We start from the raw sequence: 12,946 nt of genomic DNA on the forward strand, positions 1-12,946 counted from the left end.
GATTGTGATAAATGAGTGTTCACCAGATACCCAAATGTCACAGAGTTAGCTTTGCAGATATGCAGAACCTGCAACATAATGGTCTCCCAAGACAAATATTACCTATTTCTGTGGTTCACTCACTGCACACACATACACAGGCCAGACTGGTTCTGCCACCTTATCACACACAGCTATCATCTCCTAGGCCCTGGAAAGCCTCAGGCTTGGCAGATGTGATGGATTGAGTGCGACATGCAGTGCAGCCAGTTGCAGGTGCTATCCCCCTGCAGTACTTCCTGCTCCCCTTTCCCTGGTAACACAACAAAAAATGGGTCATCCCATGCAGAGAAAGCATGTATTCCCTCTAGCTTTTTATGTTGGGACTCCTGGGACTACCTGAAAGATGGGTGCCAACAGATTTCTCTTGGTATGCTCATTTTCAGCGATTTTCTTCTGCTCTGTTTTTATTCTCTTGCTCTTCTCACCCTCACCCCTCACTTCTCTTAGTCTGCATTTACAGCCGTTCTTTAAAGGATTTTCTGTCTGTTACCAAGCTTGTAAAAGGACTATGTGCTGCCTGGGAGAGTAGAGCCAAGGAGTCAAGGCATGTGTTGTTTCATATGGGTTCAGACAGGAGAAGTGTCCTGTGGCGTCTTCATGCATTGCAATCCCAGAGACCCAGACTGCACCTTTCGCTTTCTGTGTCAGTGGCTGCTGGGAGAGAAAATGTAGACACCATGCTATACAGCACGTGCTGTACTATGCACAGTTGCAAGGAGATATTTGCCTTAAAAAATTAAATTAAAGACGTGGGATTGTACTGTTTTTCCCACCTTCATTCCTCCTTTCTGCCCAGCATTGCAGAAATCTGGACCTTGAGCAGAACATGCCATTGAGCCAATCATAACCTAACTTAGCCATGTTAGAGCAAGAAGCAAAAGCAAGGAGAGGGGATGGAAAAGAAAGAAAAAAAATTGAGCATGGACAAAAAGAAAGGTGGCGTGGTTGAAACTGAGGAAAGAGGGAGAGGGCAAGCAGGAAAACGATGTTTTCCTCTTTAAAAAAAGCATAAGTAAATTACTCCATGAGTGAAAAAGAGACAAATGAAAAGAAAGGAAAAATCCTAATAAATAGTAGAGGCTTTGCCTACTATAGGGTGTTTTGTGGTTGTTAGAAGTAACTGCACATGTAAGAATTAGTTTCAGAAGTGGCGGAGTATCAGTAGCGTTCATGTAGAGAAATTAACATTTTACAAGACTTTTGTCTATACTTGCTTAGGACTGCTGTAATCAATGTGATGTTAAAAGCACTGGTGACCATGTGAAATATGTTTATGCTCAGCCACACTTCTTTCTGTGCATTATAATTCCCAGGAAGAAAATTCCAGTTGAACTTGCTTACTGAGACGAGGATCAGAACGTTCTATATATATCCATTTGCAGTACATACATAAGCAAATTTATTCTGCTAACTTTCTAACCTTCTCTTATTACTGTTACAAAATAAAATTTCTTCCTATATTCCCATGTGAAATTCAAGCAGCATGTGCTAGATGCTAGCTCCAATTAAAAGGTAGCTGCATTTTACTTTATTTTGGCATACTACGCAAGTTAATATGGATAAAGTACTCTGTCTGGTAAAGGAATAGCATGAACAAGGAAGTGAAAGCAATAATGTAATTTCAAGAGATTGTTGGAATGAGGAGATCTATTCTCAATTACTGCCACTAGATAAATAATATCCTCAACAAAAAAAAATTAAACAAATATAAATATGTAAGTGAAAAAGCTTAAGGAAACCCTGCTAAAATTTTGACAGTGCATCGGAATTTTTTGTAATGAAATCCAACAAAGTGGAAAAGAGAACTCTGAAGAATGCAAATGAGGGTGAATCTTTCTACCTGCTGGTAATCTTGCTAAATGTACAATGATCAAACTTCCCAGCTTGTCAAACATGACAGCCACCATGTGGAATGGAAGGCACATGGTTAGAACATGTCCTAGTCACACCTGCTCAAAGTAAAGTGGCATTACACAACTTTGAATAAACATACAGTCTAGTCTTGCTGCAATTTAAGCATATGCCTACCCTAAGTCATGTGAATAGTCTGAACACATGGAGATTACCTGTATGCTTAGATTCAGCTGTTTACACTGGTGTTTTCGGGATCAAAGCCTTAGCAACTTACTTCAATACATGTAACCATTTTAAAGAGTTTTATCTTGCTTGGGATTATCTTGAAGTGCAGACTAATTATTTTCAACGCATTTAGTTCAGTCACTAGATTAGAAATAGAGATCATTGTGTCTTATCATTCACTGATCAAGGGTATTTACATAATATTGCAGGTATCTTCAAGGCTATTAAGATTCAAGATTGTTGCAAGGAATTTAAACTGTCCATGTTCACTGGCACAGAGGGCACCTAAATCAGAAATCTTAATAGTTGCTTAGAGCAGCCTATTTGCCGGAAAGGTTAACTTGTTCATTTTCTATCTCTTATAAAAAGGAAAGACTTGGCAGGAGTTTATAATCTGCCTCTATTTTCTTTCAGCTTGTTTTTCCAGGAGCAGATAGAGCATAAAAAGATGGCTCATTATCTTTTTCTGCTCTCAGAGGCAAATTTTGTGAAGGTAACTAGTAGTTTACATTTCTGCATCAACTAACATTCAGATAGCATGTGAACTCGCACAAACCACAGCCATGGTGAATCTTTAGGGAGGATTTTTGCAAAAATCCTTACTTTCTAGAAGAGAATGTTAATGCGTTTCTTCTCTAGTAGAGAACTGGACATGGGATCCCTGTCTATCTCCTTCAGTATCAACAGTATGGACCAGTTGTCTGTGTATTTCCCGAAATCTGGTTTTGAACCTGCTGGTATTGTCTCCCTCTGCAACTTCAATCACTTAAAATAAGGAACGTATCCTATAAGCCTGTTTAGTCAAACTTTACACCAACTTCTTGAGCAACATCTAACTTAAATGCCTTGTATACCATCAAAAATAAAACTGGGGGAAGAGGTGCATTTGGCTTGGGCACCAGCAGCTTTCCTGGGACCCTGCAACTTTACGCAAGCCACTGCGGATGGTAAAGGTAGACTGGTAGCACGTTCTTGTGCTACTGTAAGAATTCTGCTGCAAAATACACTCCACTGATGTCACTAAAATACCAAGGGGTGTAAATAATTGCATTAACTTCAGTGAGGCTATTCATATGAATAAGACCTTTCAGCACTCAGTGGGTAAGGAAGGGTTCTGAGTTGCTGTGTCTCTCACTGAATCCATTTAGAAATTAGATCTCTTGATACGCAATTTACAAAGTTCGTATGAGAAATGCTTTACAAAGCATTACAAAGTTCGTATGAGAAACAACAGTCATAATGCTTTCTATACAGTGATGAACGCATTTCCTATACTAGTGATTTTCATTTGGAAAGCATGTTGAAATGGAAAATAAAGGTATTGCCTGTCAAACTGAAGAAATTTTTCTTTTGGCCTATGATTTGTTTTCTTTTGGTAGAACTCTTATCTGTGATTTGTCTCAAAAGCTAGAACTATCTGATAATTCATTTAATCCAAAGAGAAAAGGAAGTACAAAGGTGCCTTGTGCCATGGCTCAATCACGGATTGTACTTACAGTCTGGTACTTTGTAGATCAGTCATGTAGTGGAATGAGTGTGAAATATGCTGAATGTATTTCCTGGAAATTATTGAATTAATTCAGTGATTGTAGTCACACTCTTTTCTAATTATGTAGAGCAGCAATTAGTGAAAGTATTGCTGCTGGGTAGATGTATTTTTGCAAATACAAATGATCTAAAATATTTACATCATATCACTTTCTTTTTAAAATGTTTGGTAGTGTTTATTGTATTGATTTTTTTTAATGCCAGGTATGGGTCTTCTAGAGCTAGTGAAAACAGGTAAAAAGTCACTGCTGGACTGGACTGATATTCAGAGGGCATAATCAAGATTTTTGCAAAGACATACCAGAAGACATCCTCCAAGTTCAGAATTATATTTGTTATTACTCTGCCTGTCATCAATATATAGGACAGAAAAGGAAAGATTTCTAATTTACTTTAAAAGTTCCACTATGGCTGTAAAAATGTGTCTATTGCTGGCTTTTTTGTTTTACTGGTCTTTTCCTATTTTTCCTCCTTTTTCCCCATGTTTCTACTGTAAATTACTGCTAACTTGTGTTACATTTTTTATGTGCCTTTTAGGTATTGGAGTCGGCATGCTGGTACGGGAATATGGCAAACTGTCTAACCTGGATAAATTCTACTTTTCCTTTCCTGGGGAAGTGCTAATGAGAATGCTCAAACTCATCATTCTTCCATTAATCATATCAAGTATGATCACAGGTATGACTGGAAACGTGCTGTTAGCTGATGAGATTATCATTGTGGTTTAGCTTTCTTTCTAAAAGAAATAACCTTTAAAAACAATTTGATGGAACTCTGTAATGAAAAGTATAGATTGCATACATTTAGATTAAGCTTTTCTGTATATAATGAGAATGGATTTGGAAGGATTAGCACCATTATCTGGTAATTAAGTTATGAAGAGCTGTGAGATAATAACTTACATGTTTATAGATTCTTGTATGTCTTTCTCCCTGTTTTCAGGAGTGGGTTAAACAGTTGCAAATTGCAAGCCCAAATCTGCAACTGCATATTCTCAGGTACAGAGTTAACTATTTTAAGTAGTCTCATGGTGCCATTTCACAAGAAAGGGAGAGCTGATCTCATAGCTTACTGTCATAAAAAGAGGAGATTCCTCACCTACACTTCCCTGGTCTCAACAAGCCATAAGGTACCTTGCATGAGCTCTGGCCTTTACTGAATCCTTCTGTGAGTCCATTCAATTCACTGACCAGACAGAAAACGATAAATTAGGAAAAAAAAAAAAAATCTGTTTGGTATGCTTGGTTCAAAGGGGAAGTGCAGGAGAGTGGGGAGTGAGACTCTGTGGCCAGGAAGGGGTTATGGAAAGAAGAGCAAAGATTCCCTCTTTTGGGAGAAGCAAGCAAGCTGTTGGCTGGAACCCTGCCATGGCATGCTAGAATTTGCTAACAGCTCACCGAGCAGGAAAGATTTGGAAAGATTTGCTGGAGCAAGCCCAAAGCGAAGAGACAGAAGTGGATGTCAAATAGCCTTTCTGGGGGGAAAAAAAAAAAGGTGAAGAAAACCAAACAAACTTGTCGTTATTCTTTAAGCCTTTACTGAGGAACAAGGGTTGTGACTATTTTCTTTTAGCTTCCTACAATGAATCAGGACACATTTGTCACTATACTGTCCCCTTTCATCTCCACAAAGCCTCTATTTTGGGAATCTATTCATGTCCCAGGTGTTTGTTGTTTGGCTGGATGGTCATGGAAATACATCAGACATTTGAGTGCGGAAGAGGAGAGCATATTGTGATCAGAAGATGAAAGGGGAATTTTGATCATGCCTTGAAAGTGCTTTCAGGAATAGGATATTGAATACAAACTCCCAAGTTCCTCAAAGTTCATGGCCAAAAATACCGCTAATTTCAGCAGTGCACCCCAGAGTGGACCTATGGCAAGAAGAGCCTAAGGGAAGCTGTCAAGGCCTTTGGGACATATCTGTAATGCAAGGTGACAGGAACCCAGTGTTAGAATTGAAATGGAGAATGTCAAGAGCTGCAAGATGGAAAGCTGCAAGAGGCAGAGTGAGAAATGGTGGCAGAATATAGTCAAGGGCTGTGTCCAAAGGAATGAAGGGAGATGAAACACTTGTTAGTATGTAAAGGAGAGAAGAACAGAAAGAGGAATAAAAAGGGCTTGGTGTTTTAATTAATAGACAGGACAGCAGCATTTTTATATAAAGGAGGAAATGAGACAGAAAGCAAAGGAAAACTGAACTCTACTTTTATCATACTGAACCTGAGTCTGTGACAGGAGATCCAGGAAAAGCTGCCAAGATAAGACTAATATATTTCTTTTTTCAAACAAGCTTTTATTTGTGAGTGAAGTTGGGCCTGTGTCTTCAGAAATAAATTACATAATTAGGATAACCATGACATGAATTATTTATTAAATGTATTCCTGTCCAGCACTTGCGAGGGGAAACAAGAATCATGCTGTTAAAACTATTGTGCTGCTATTTAATGTTTAACATTCCAGTATGAGTATCTGCATTTGTAAGTACTAACACGAGCTTGGATTTTGAAGATTGCAGATTGCAGGAGTTTTAAATTCATATATGGACATGAGAACAAGATGCTCTGATTCTGACCTTGGTATATCCAATTTACATAGAAAAGAAGGGCTTATTTTTTCTATACTTCTATGGTAGGTTTTTAGCCAAGAAAAAGGAAACAAGATTGATAAAGAATGGAAGGTACTTCAGTAGAATATGTAGAGCTTTGCTGCTCTTGAAGGCAAAAGTACTAGCTGCCTGTGTGCAAGCAATGCTGAAACGTGTGGCAAGCAAATGGCATATCCGAGCATGATGGTTTTCTCTGTTCACCTGCATCCTTCTTCAGGATGTTGCTGAGATATTTTGCCTCTTGTAAAAGAAATACGGTAACCTTTCAAGAATCAGAAATGCACATTTGAATTGAATATGTAGGCCTGTGTATAATCATAAAGCACACTAGTCATTTCCTCTTTCACACAGAGTCATACAGAATGGTTGAGGTTGGAAGGGACCTCTTGAGACCATCTAGTCCACCCCGCCCTGCTCAAGCAGGGTCATCTAGAGCAGGTTGCTCTGAACCATGTCCAGTCAGGTTTTGAATATCGTCAAGCACAGAGATTCCACAACCTCTCAGGGCCACATATTTGACCAACCTCACAGTAAAACAGGGTTTTCTTGTTCAGATGAAATTTCATGTTTTTTAATTTTTGCCTATTGTTTCTTGTCTTATGTCTGGGCACCACTGAGAAGAGCCTGGCTCTGTCTTCTTCATTCCCACCCATCGGGTATTTGTACACATGAGTAAGATCCCCCTGAGCCTGAAGAGAGTTCCCTGAAGAGAATTCTCCAGGCTAAACAGTCCCAGCTCTCTCAGCCTCTCCTTATGTGAGAGGTGCTCCAATCCCTTCATCATCTCTGTGGCCCTTCGCTGGACTCGCTCCAGTAAGTCCATCTCTTTCTTGACCTGGGGAACCCAGAACTGGACACCTTACTCCAGGTGTGGCCTCACCGGTGTTGTGTTTAGGGGAAAGATCACCTCCCTCCATATGCTGGCAGTGCTTTTCATAATGCTGCCCAGGAGGCTGTTGGATGCCTTTGCTATGAGATGTTGCTGTCTTATGGTCACCTTGTGGTCCACCAGTATGCTCAGGTCTTTCCCTGCAGAGCTGTTCACCAGCCAGTCAGCCTCCAGCATGTACTGGTGCTTTGCATTATTCTTCCCCCGATATAGAGCTTTGCATTTATCCTTGTTGATCTTCATGAGATTTCTCTCAGAGGAATTTTCCAGCCCATCCAGGTACCCCTGAATAGCAGTATAACCATCTCACGTATCAGCCACTCCTCCCAGTTTTGTATCATCTGTAAACTTGCTGAGGGAGCACTCTGCGCCATCCTCTGGGTCATTGGTGAAGATGTTAAACAGTATTGGCCCCAATATTGACCCCTGGGGTACACCAGTAGTGACTTGCCTCCAACCAGACTTGGGTTGGTGGTCACAACCTTCTGGGCCTGGCCATTCAGCCAGTTTTCAATTCACCTCACAGTGCAATTATCTAACCTGTACTTCAACAGTTTTTCTGTGGGGTTGTTATGGGAGACAGTGTCAAAAGCCTTACTAAAGTCAAGGTAGACAACATGACCTCTTTGCAATTCTGAATTTTAGCGCCAAAGCAAAATTCACATTTTCAGAAAATACTGTAAAGAATGGAACAAGGAGGGGAATGAAAAAATTAAGGAGGATCCAGGATGTGTCTTCAGCTATGTCTGTAAACAAGACAGGCACCTCACTGTTAGTGGCAAGGGCACATCTCTCTGCATTTGGCTGTGAACGTTCCCTGCAATGAGATACAAAAGTATTTTCCTCAAAAGTAACCTCATCATTATTGCCTAAAGGCAGGATGTACAAGGATAGCACCACAACCTGCATGCTGGCTGTCCTTAGTGGGACCAAATGTGTTCTGAGTATGTGCACCTCCTCGGAATTTGCATATTATGCAGACCCCTATAGGGCTTATATCCGATGATCACAGCTGTCAGACCTGTGTACATGTTCAGATGCTCAGTGGCAGACATTTAGGGCCCCAACACATATGAAGTTACTGCAGTAAAACTTGTGACAACACATCAGCTGTCTTTTTAGTTCACAAGCTGAGGGGATGCTACTTAGCTCATCATGAGAGAAAGTTAAACATTAAGTCATATTATTGTGCCTTTGCTGCTGCTAAGAGTGTGCACAGAGACAATTGTAATGGTTCATTTGGTACATAATTGTAACCAGACCATGGTGCAGGGTCCAAAGGCATCTAGGAAGTTTTGATGCCTACTGAAGGCTGTTTTGTGAATGTATGTCACGTGAAAATACTGGATTTTGGTGACTAGTAACATTTTTGCGCAAGAATCACTAAGACGTTATGGAAGATACAATCTGTAGTTTTCTTTTTTAGTATTAGAATGTCTTAAAAGGTAATGTCACATCCTGAAAAACATAAACTTACACATATGCTTTTGAGACAGTGAGCTATGTACAAATGCATGTCCCATGACCAGATCCCTGTCCATTTGGACATAATGATGTAAATCAAGCCCACAGCAATGACAGTGATGGTAGGAATCACTCCTTAAGACTCAAAGAGTTTCTGCAAAATTTAAACTATTAGTAATTTTACCTTTGTGGGCAATCCTGTCTTAGTAGAAAAACTGTCACTGGCTTCTTCAATTAGGAACACACAGTCTATTTTCAAACTGAAAAGGCAAAATTCTCCCCCTTTGGTTAAATGGAGGGCTTTGTAGAATGTGGTTTTCCTTTGCAAACCCAGTTCCTAAGAGTGTAAAAGAGGGAAGGCATTGTTTACATACATATTTTATGTAGCATACGGGTTGCAATTTGTGGAATTTTTCCACTGAACTGCCTGGAGGCTGAACTGTAACCTAGTAAAAAAACTAACATGAGTACTAAACATTTCTTTGCTTGGAAAAATTTGAAAAGGGTGGTTAATAGGTCCTTGCTTTGGGGACAGAAGAGTCTGAGTACTGTCATGCTCTTTTAAATTATTCTTAGTCTACCTCAGAGCCGAATTTTAATTGTTCTTTTCATCTCATAATTATTTTAATGGATGGCAGATGTAAGTTTAATTTACTCTGACACCACTGATAATTCAGTTCAAAATATCTAGCTCTTTTGGATCTCCATGAGATTCCTATCCCTCAAATTAGCTAATAGTACACTAATGCATCATTCATGTGAAGGAATTATTTGTATTTTCTGTTTCCTGTTGTAGTGGCATGGGAAAATTGAAAATGAAAATCAAAAACCTAGAGTGTTGCTCAAGGCAATTGCTGTGACATCCAGAACTACACCTGTACTGAGTGTAATACTCCACACCCCAAATCCATTTTTTGAAGTAATGCTCTGAAAGAAGAAATGATTAGGCAAATACCAAAAATATATTATTTTTAGGTGCCCTGTAGGGAGAAAAAATTGAGAGGAATTTCTTGTGTGCTTCCTGGGAGTTTTGAGGCTTAAATCTAATCATTCTGGGAGTACTTAAAAGCCTATAAAATGTCTTTGAATGTCTTGGAAATTTGCAACTCTAATTTCATTCAGAGAATGAAAATTCTCTAGAGTTGTGCGGTATATTTCATCACGTTTGCATACTGAGCAGACTAGTCCCCTTTAATCACTTTTAGCCTTCTTTTTCATGGACTGAGATTCACAGGGTATGTAATGGCCATAAATGTTAGCAAATCTCTTTTCTGCCTGGATCGCAACAGGACTTAGGCTGGAGACAATGGTCCAGTTTCCTGGACAGTTGTTCCCCTGTACTTGGGCACAAGCTGGGGAAACTTACATGCCCGGCCTGGAGCTAAGTCATCAACACAAAGTGTCTGGCCTTCCTTCCTGCACCTAAGTCCTACGTTAGTAGCTAGTGTCAGGAGATCCTACCCAACACCCCAGTCCTCCAGATACTACTGAAGTGCCACAGCTCTGCTTCCCATCTCTCTTCAGTCAGTCCTTCTAAGCTGGGGTTATTTCAGACTGCCTGTCTTACTGATTTTCAAACTACAAGCGATGGACCATGATATGGAGGTCTTTCTTTAGGGCTAGAATGTTTTCTGTCAAAACTTCACCTAAAAGCTGGCATCACATGTCTGATAAGTGACCTTTCTTTGATGACGTTTCCAGGGTTACCCATAAATGCCAGAAGTCTTAGCTGTGTAGTGGTCATGTTTTCTGCATCATGCTTTGGGTTAAAAGATGTGATGCATAACACAGCATGTTCATGTCTCAGATCTCAATATTGTGAAATGATTTTATGAGCTATTCAACATCTGTTTTAAGTTCTACAATAACCTCTTCCTCATGTGTTATCTTTTCTCCCTGACAAAACATTAATAAAGCTTTTCCTTATGTTTCTGACCTTCCCTGCACTTCCAGTCTCCACAGGCAGCTCCAAAGAGGCTAGAACAAATGCATAGGATTTTCCTGGCTTGTGAATTTGTGCAGGGTCAGCCATGGGGAACACCAAAATTTCTTAAAGCAATTGATGAGGTATTTGTAGGTTATACACAGCATACCTCAGGAACAGTGAAAAAAAGACAATATCAGTTGCCTGTCTGAGGGCAGCTGTATGTGAGCTATAAATACAATAACTGCCTTGCTGTGTGTCTGATGATGCTCCAACCACTAGGTTTCCATGACTATAGAAATAAACTATTCCTTTACTCCAGGGCCTGCTTTGATTACTGCTGCAGTACTGTCTGAAGTATCCTGCCAATTCCACCTTTCCCAGTACCAACTGCATACTCTTTTATTTGCACTTCCTGCTCGTAGTACAAAGATAATGATTCCACAACAAATCTGGCTTATTCTAGCTGACAATGAGCTATTACAGTTGAGTGAGAGAGAAAAATGTCCCAGTGAAGTACCTGGGCTATGTGACTTTTCCCATTTGCAGAGACCATTGCTTTTCCTGTGGAACGAAGATGTTGAATCGTGGCTGATGGGTGGGTATCTTGAATAGGTTTTTTGTTCTTTTCTATTGTTCAAAATTAAAGTGTCAGTTTCCTACCTTCCTACCCTTCTATGTTTAGGAAGTTACTAGTTTGCTTTATCACAATGCCACCAAGTTTGGTGAATGGAGGCAAAATGTACAAAATGGGAGACAAAAGAGCTGGAATGCAATGAGAAAAAAATCGAAATAGAGTGTTAACAGCTTGTTGTTATATCTCATGTTTATCTTTGAAAGTCAGAACAGTTCAGACTTAAACAACCTTCTTTTTTGTCCACTATATTAGTTACTGAAGTTAAAACACACTGAGGCTGTGCCCGTGCTCAGGAATAAACCTGCCACTTCCATTAGATATAAAATATCCACAGATTTAAAGTACTGTAAAGGAGCACAGGCAAGGAAATAGTGGGAGAACAAATCTGTTTTGTTTCCTGTAATGCAGGGCTTCCGAATCAATTTTCCTTTGGTATCCACCATTCGTGGGATGGCAGCTGCCTCAGCAGTTTCCATTTCTGCAAGTCCAAGAAGCGCAGCTGTTGAGAGATGCCCTGTGACTGAGGCATCTTTAACAGGCCCTGTGCATCACCAGCAGGCACACTAGTTTCCACTCCTTGGGGAATCCCTGATCTAACTTAACGTACTCAGAGACTGTCTCTTGAGATATCTGCATGTTCTTCACTTGCCTTTGTATGTTTCTGAAGCCAAAAGAACCTCCGAGAAAGCAGGTCCATTGTATTAGTAAACTGGTTATCTGGGCTCAGGCGGGAAACTCACTGTGTCCCTTTGTATCATGTACATTGTGCAAAGGACAGAAAATGTTACATATTGTTAATGAGTTTTGCCTTCAGTTGTACTGAGGAATGCTGGAGGTCCTGTCCCCGTTGTCCATGTGCAGTCACTGAGGCAGGGAGGACTGCAAAGTCATGGGCTATTAATGGACAAGGCTTTGTGCCCATCCTCTTCGGATTACTTCTATCACAATCATCTACTCCTTTCCCATCAATATCAGTTGACCTTATGCAACTGAGACAGCCCCTACATTATTTAAGGCTTTAAATTGTAGTAATAAAACTTTGAAGTGCACTTCTGGTTCATGGAGCATGATTACCACCAGCTCTCAAGGGCAAAGAGCCCCAACACAACAGCCGTTCTGCGGCATCGGCAGTGACTGCCTCCTGTCCCAGCCGTATCACCCACCCACTGTGGATGGGTCTGAAGTGAGTTAGTGTCATCTGCCCTTCTGTTCTGGAGCTCAGGACGTAAACAGCAATTCCACTATATAAAACAGATTGCATTCACTTTTTTACTCCATTTCCCTGTGGGTGGACGTCATGATCGATTAAAAAATGTAGCGTCGTATTTTCTTTTTAAGTGTCTGGAAGGTAAAACTTGTCCACCTATACGTTTTACCCCCAGTAATTTTGAGGTAACTCAAGTACTTTCAGTACTCCGGGTTTTCTGTATTAACTCCATACATATTTCACCTGCAACAGTGCAGAGGCTATATTTCTGCTACATCTATGAACTGAATCTGATTTCTCTTACGAATCTTGCTAGCCTGTCCATCTTGGCAAATTGATGTGTCATCTTCCCTTCTTATAAGCTCTTACTATATTCCACGCAAAGAACATCGTATCTCCTGAAAAGGCATTAACTTGAGATTATATAACCTCTTAAGAGCTTTCTAGAGGAAAATTAAAATTTTCCTACAAGTGATACTGTTTGCAAATAAGAGGAATGGAAGGCAGTACTAATAGCTTCTTTCTATGCATGTAGTCCAATAAACTCCC

General features: G+C 40.1%; 1 protein-coding gene across 1 annotated transcript in view; it reads left to right on the forward strand.

Moving 5' to 3' along the window:
* Positions 1-4,193: 4,193 nt before the first annotated feature.
* SLC1A1 (solute carrier family 1 (neuronal/epithelial high affinity glutamate transporter, system Xag), member 1) overlaps positions 4,194-12,946 on the forward strand; it is a 38,853-nt gene continuing 30,100 nt past the window's right edge. The window contains exon 1 of the mRNA XM_009581805.1: positions 4,194-4,347. Within this exon, the coding sequence (XP_009580100.1) occupies positions 4,194-4,347 (154 nt within the window). The remainder of the gene's footprint in view (positions 4,348-12,946) is intronic.

This window comes from Fulmarus glacialis, unplaced genomic scaffold (genome assembly GCF_000690835.1).
Source record: "Fulmarus glacialis isolate BGI_N327 unplaced genomic scaffold, ASM69083v1 scaffold3900, whole genome shotgun sequence".
Lineage (NCBI taxonomy): Eukaryota > Metazoa > Chordata > Aves > Procellariiformes > Procellariidae > Fulmarus > Fulmarus glacialis.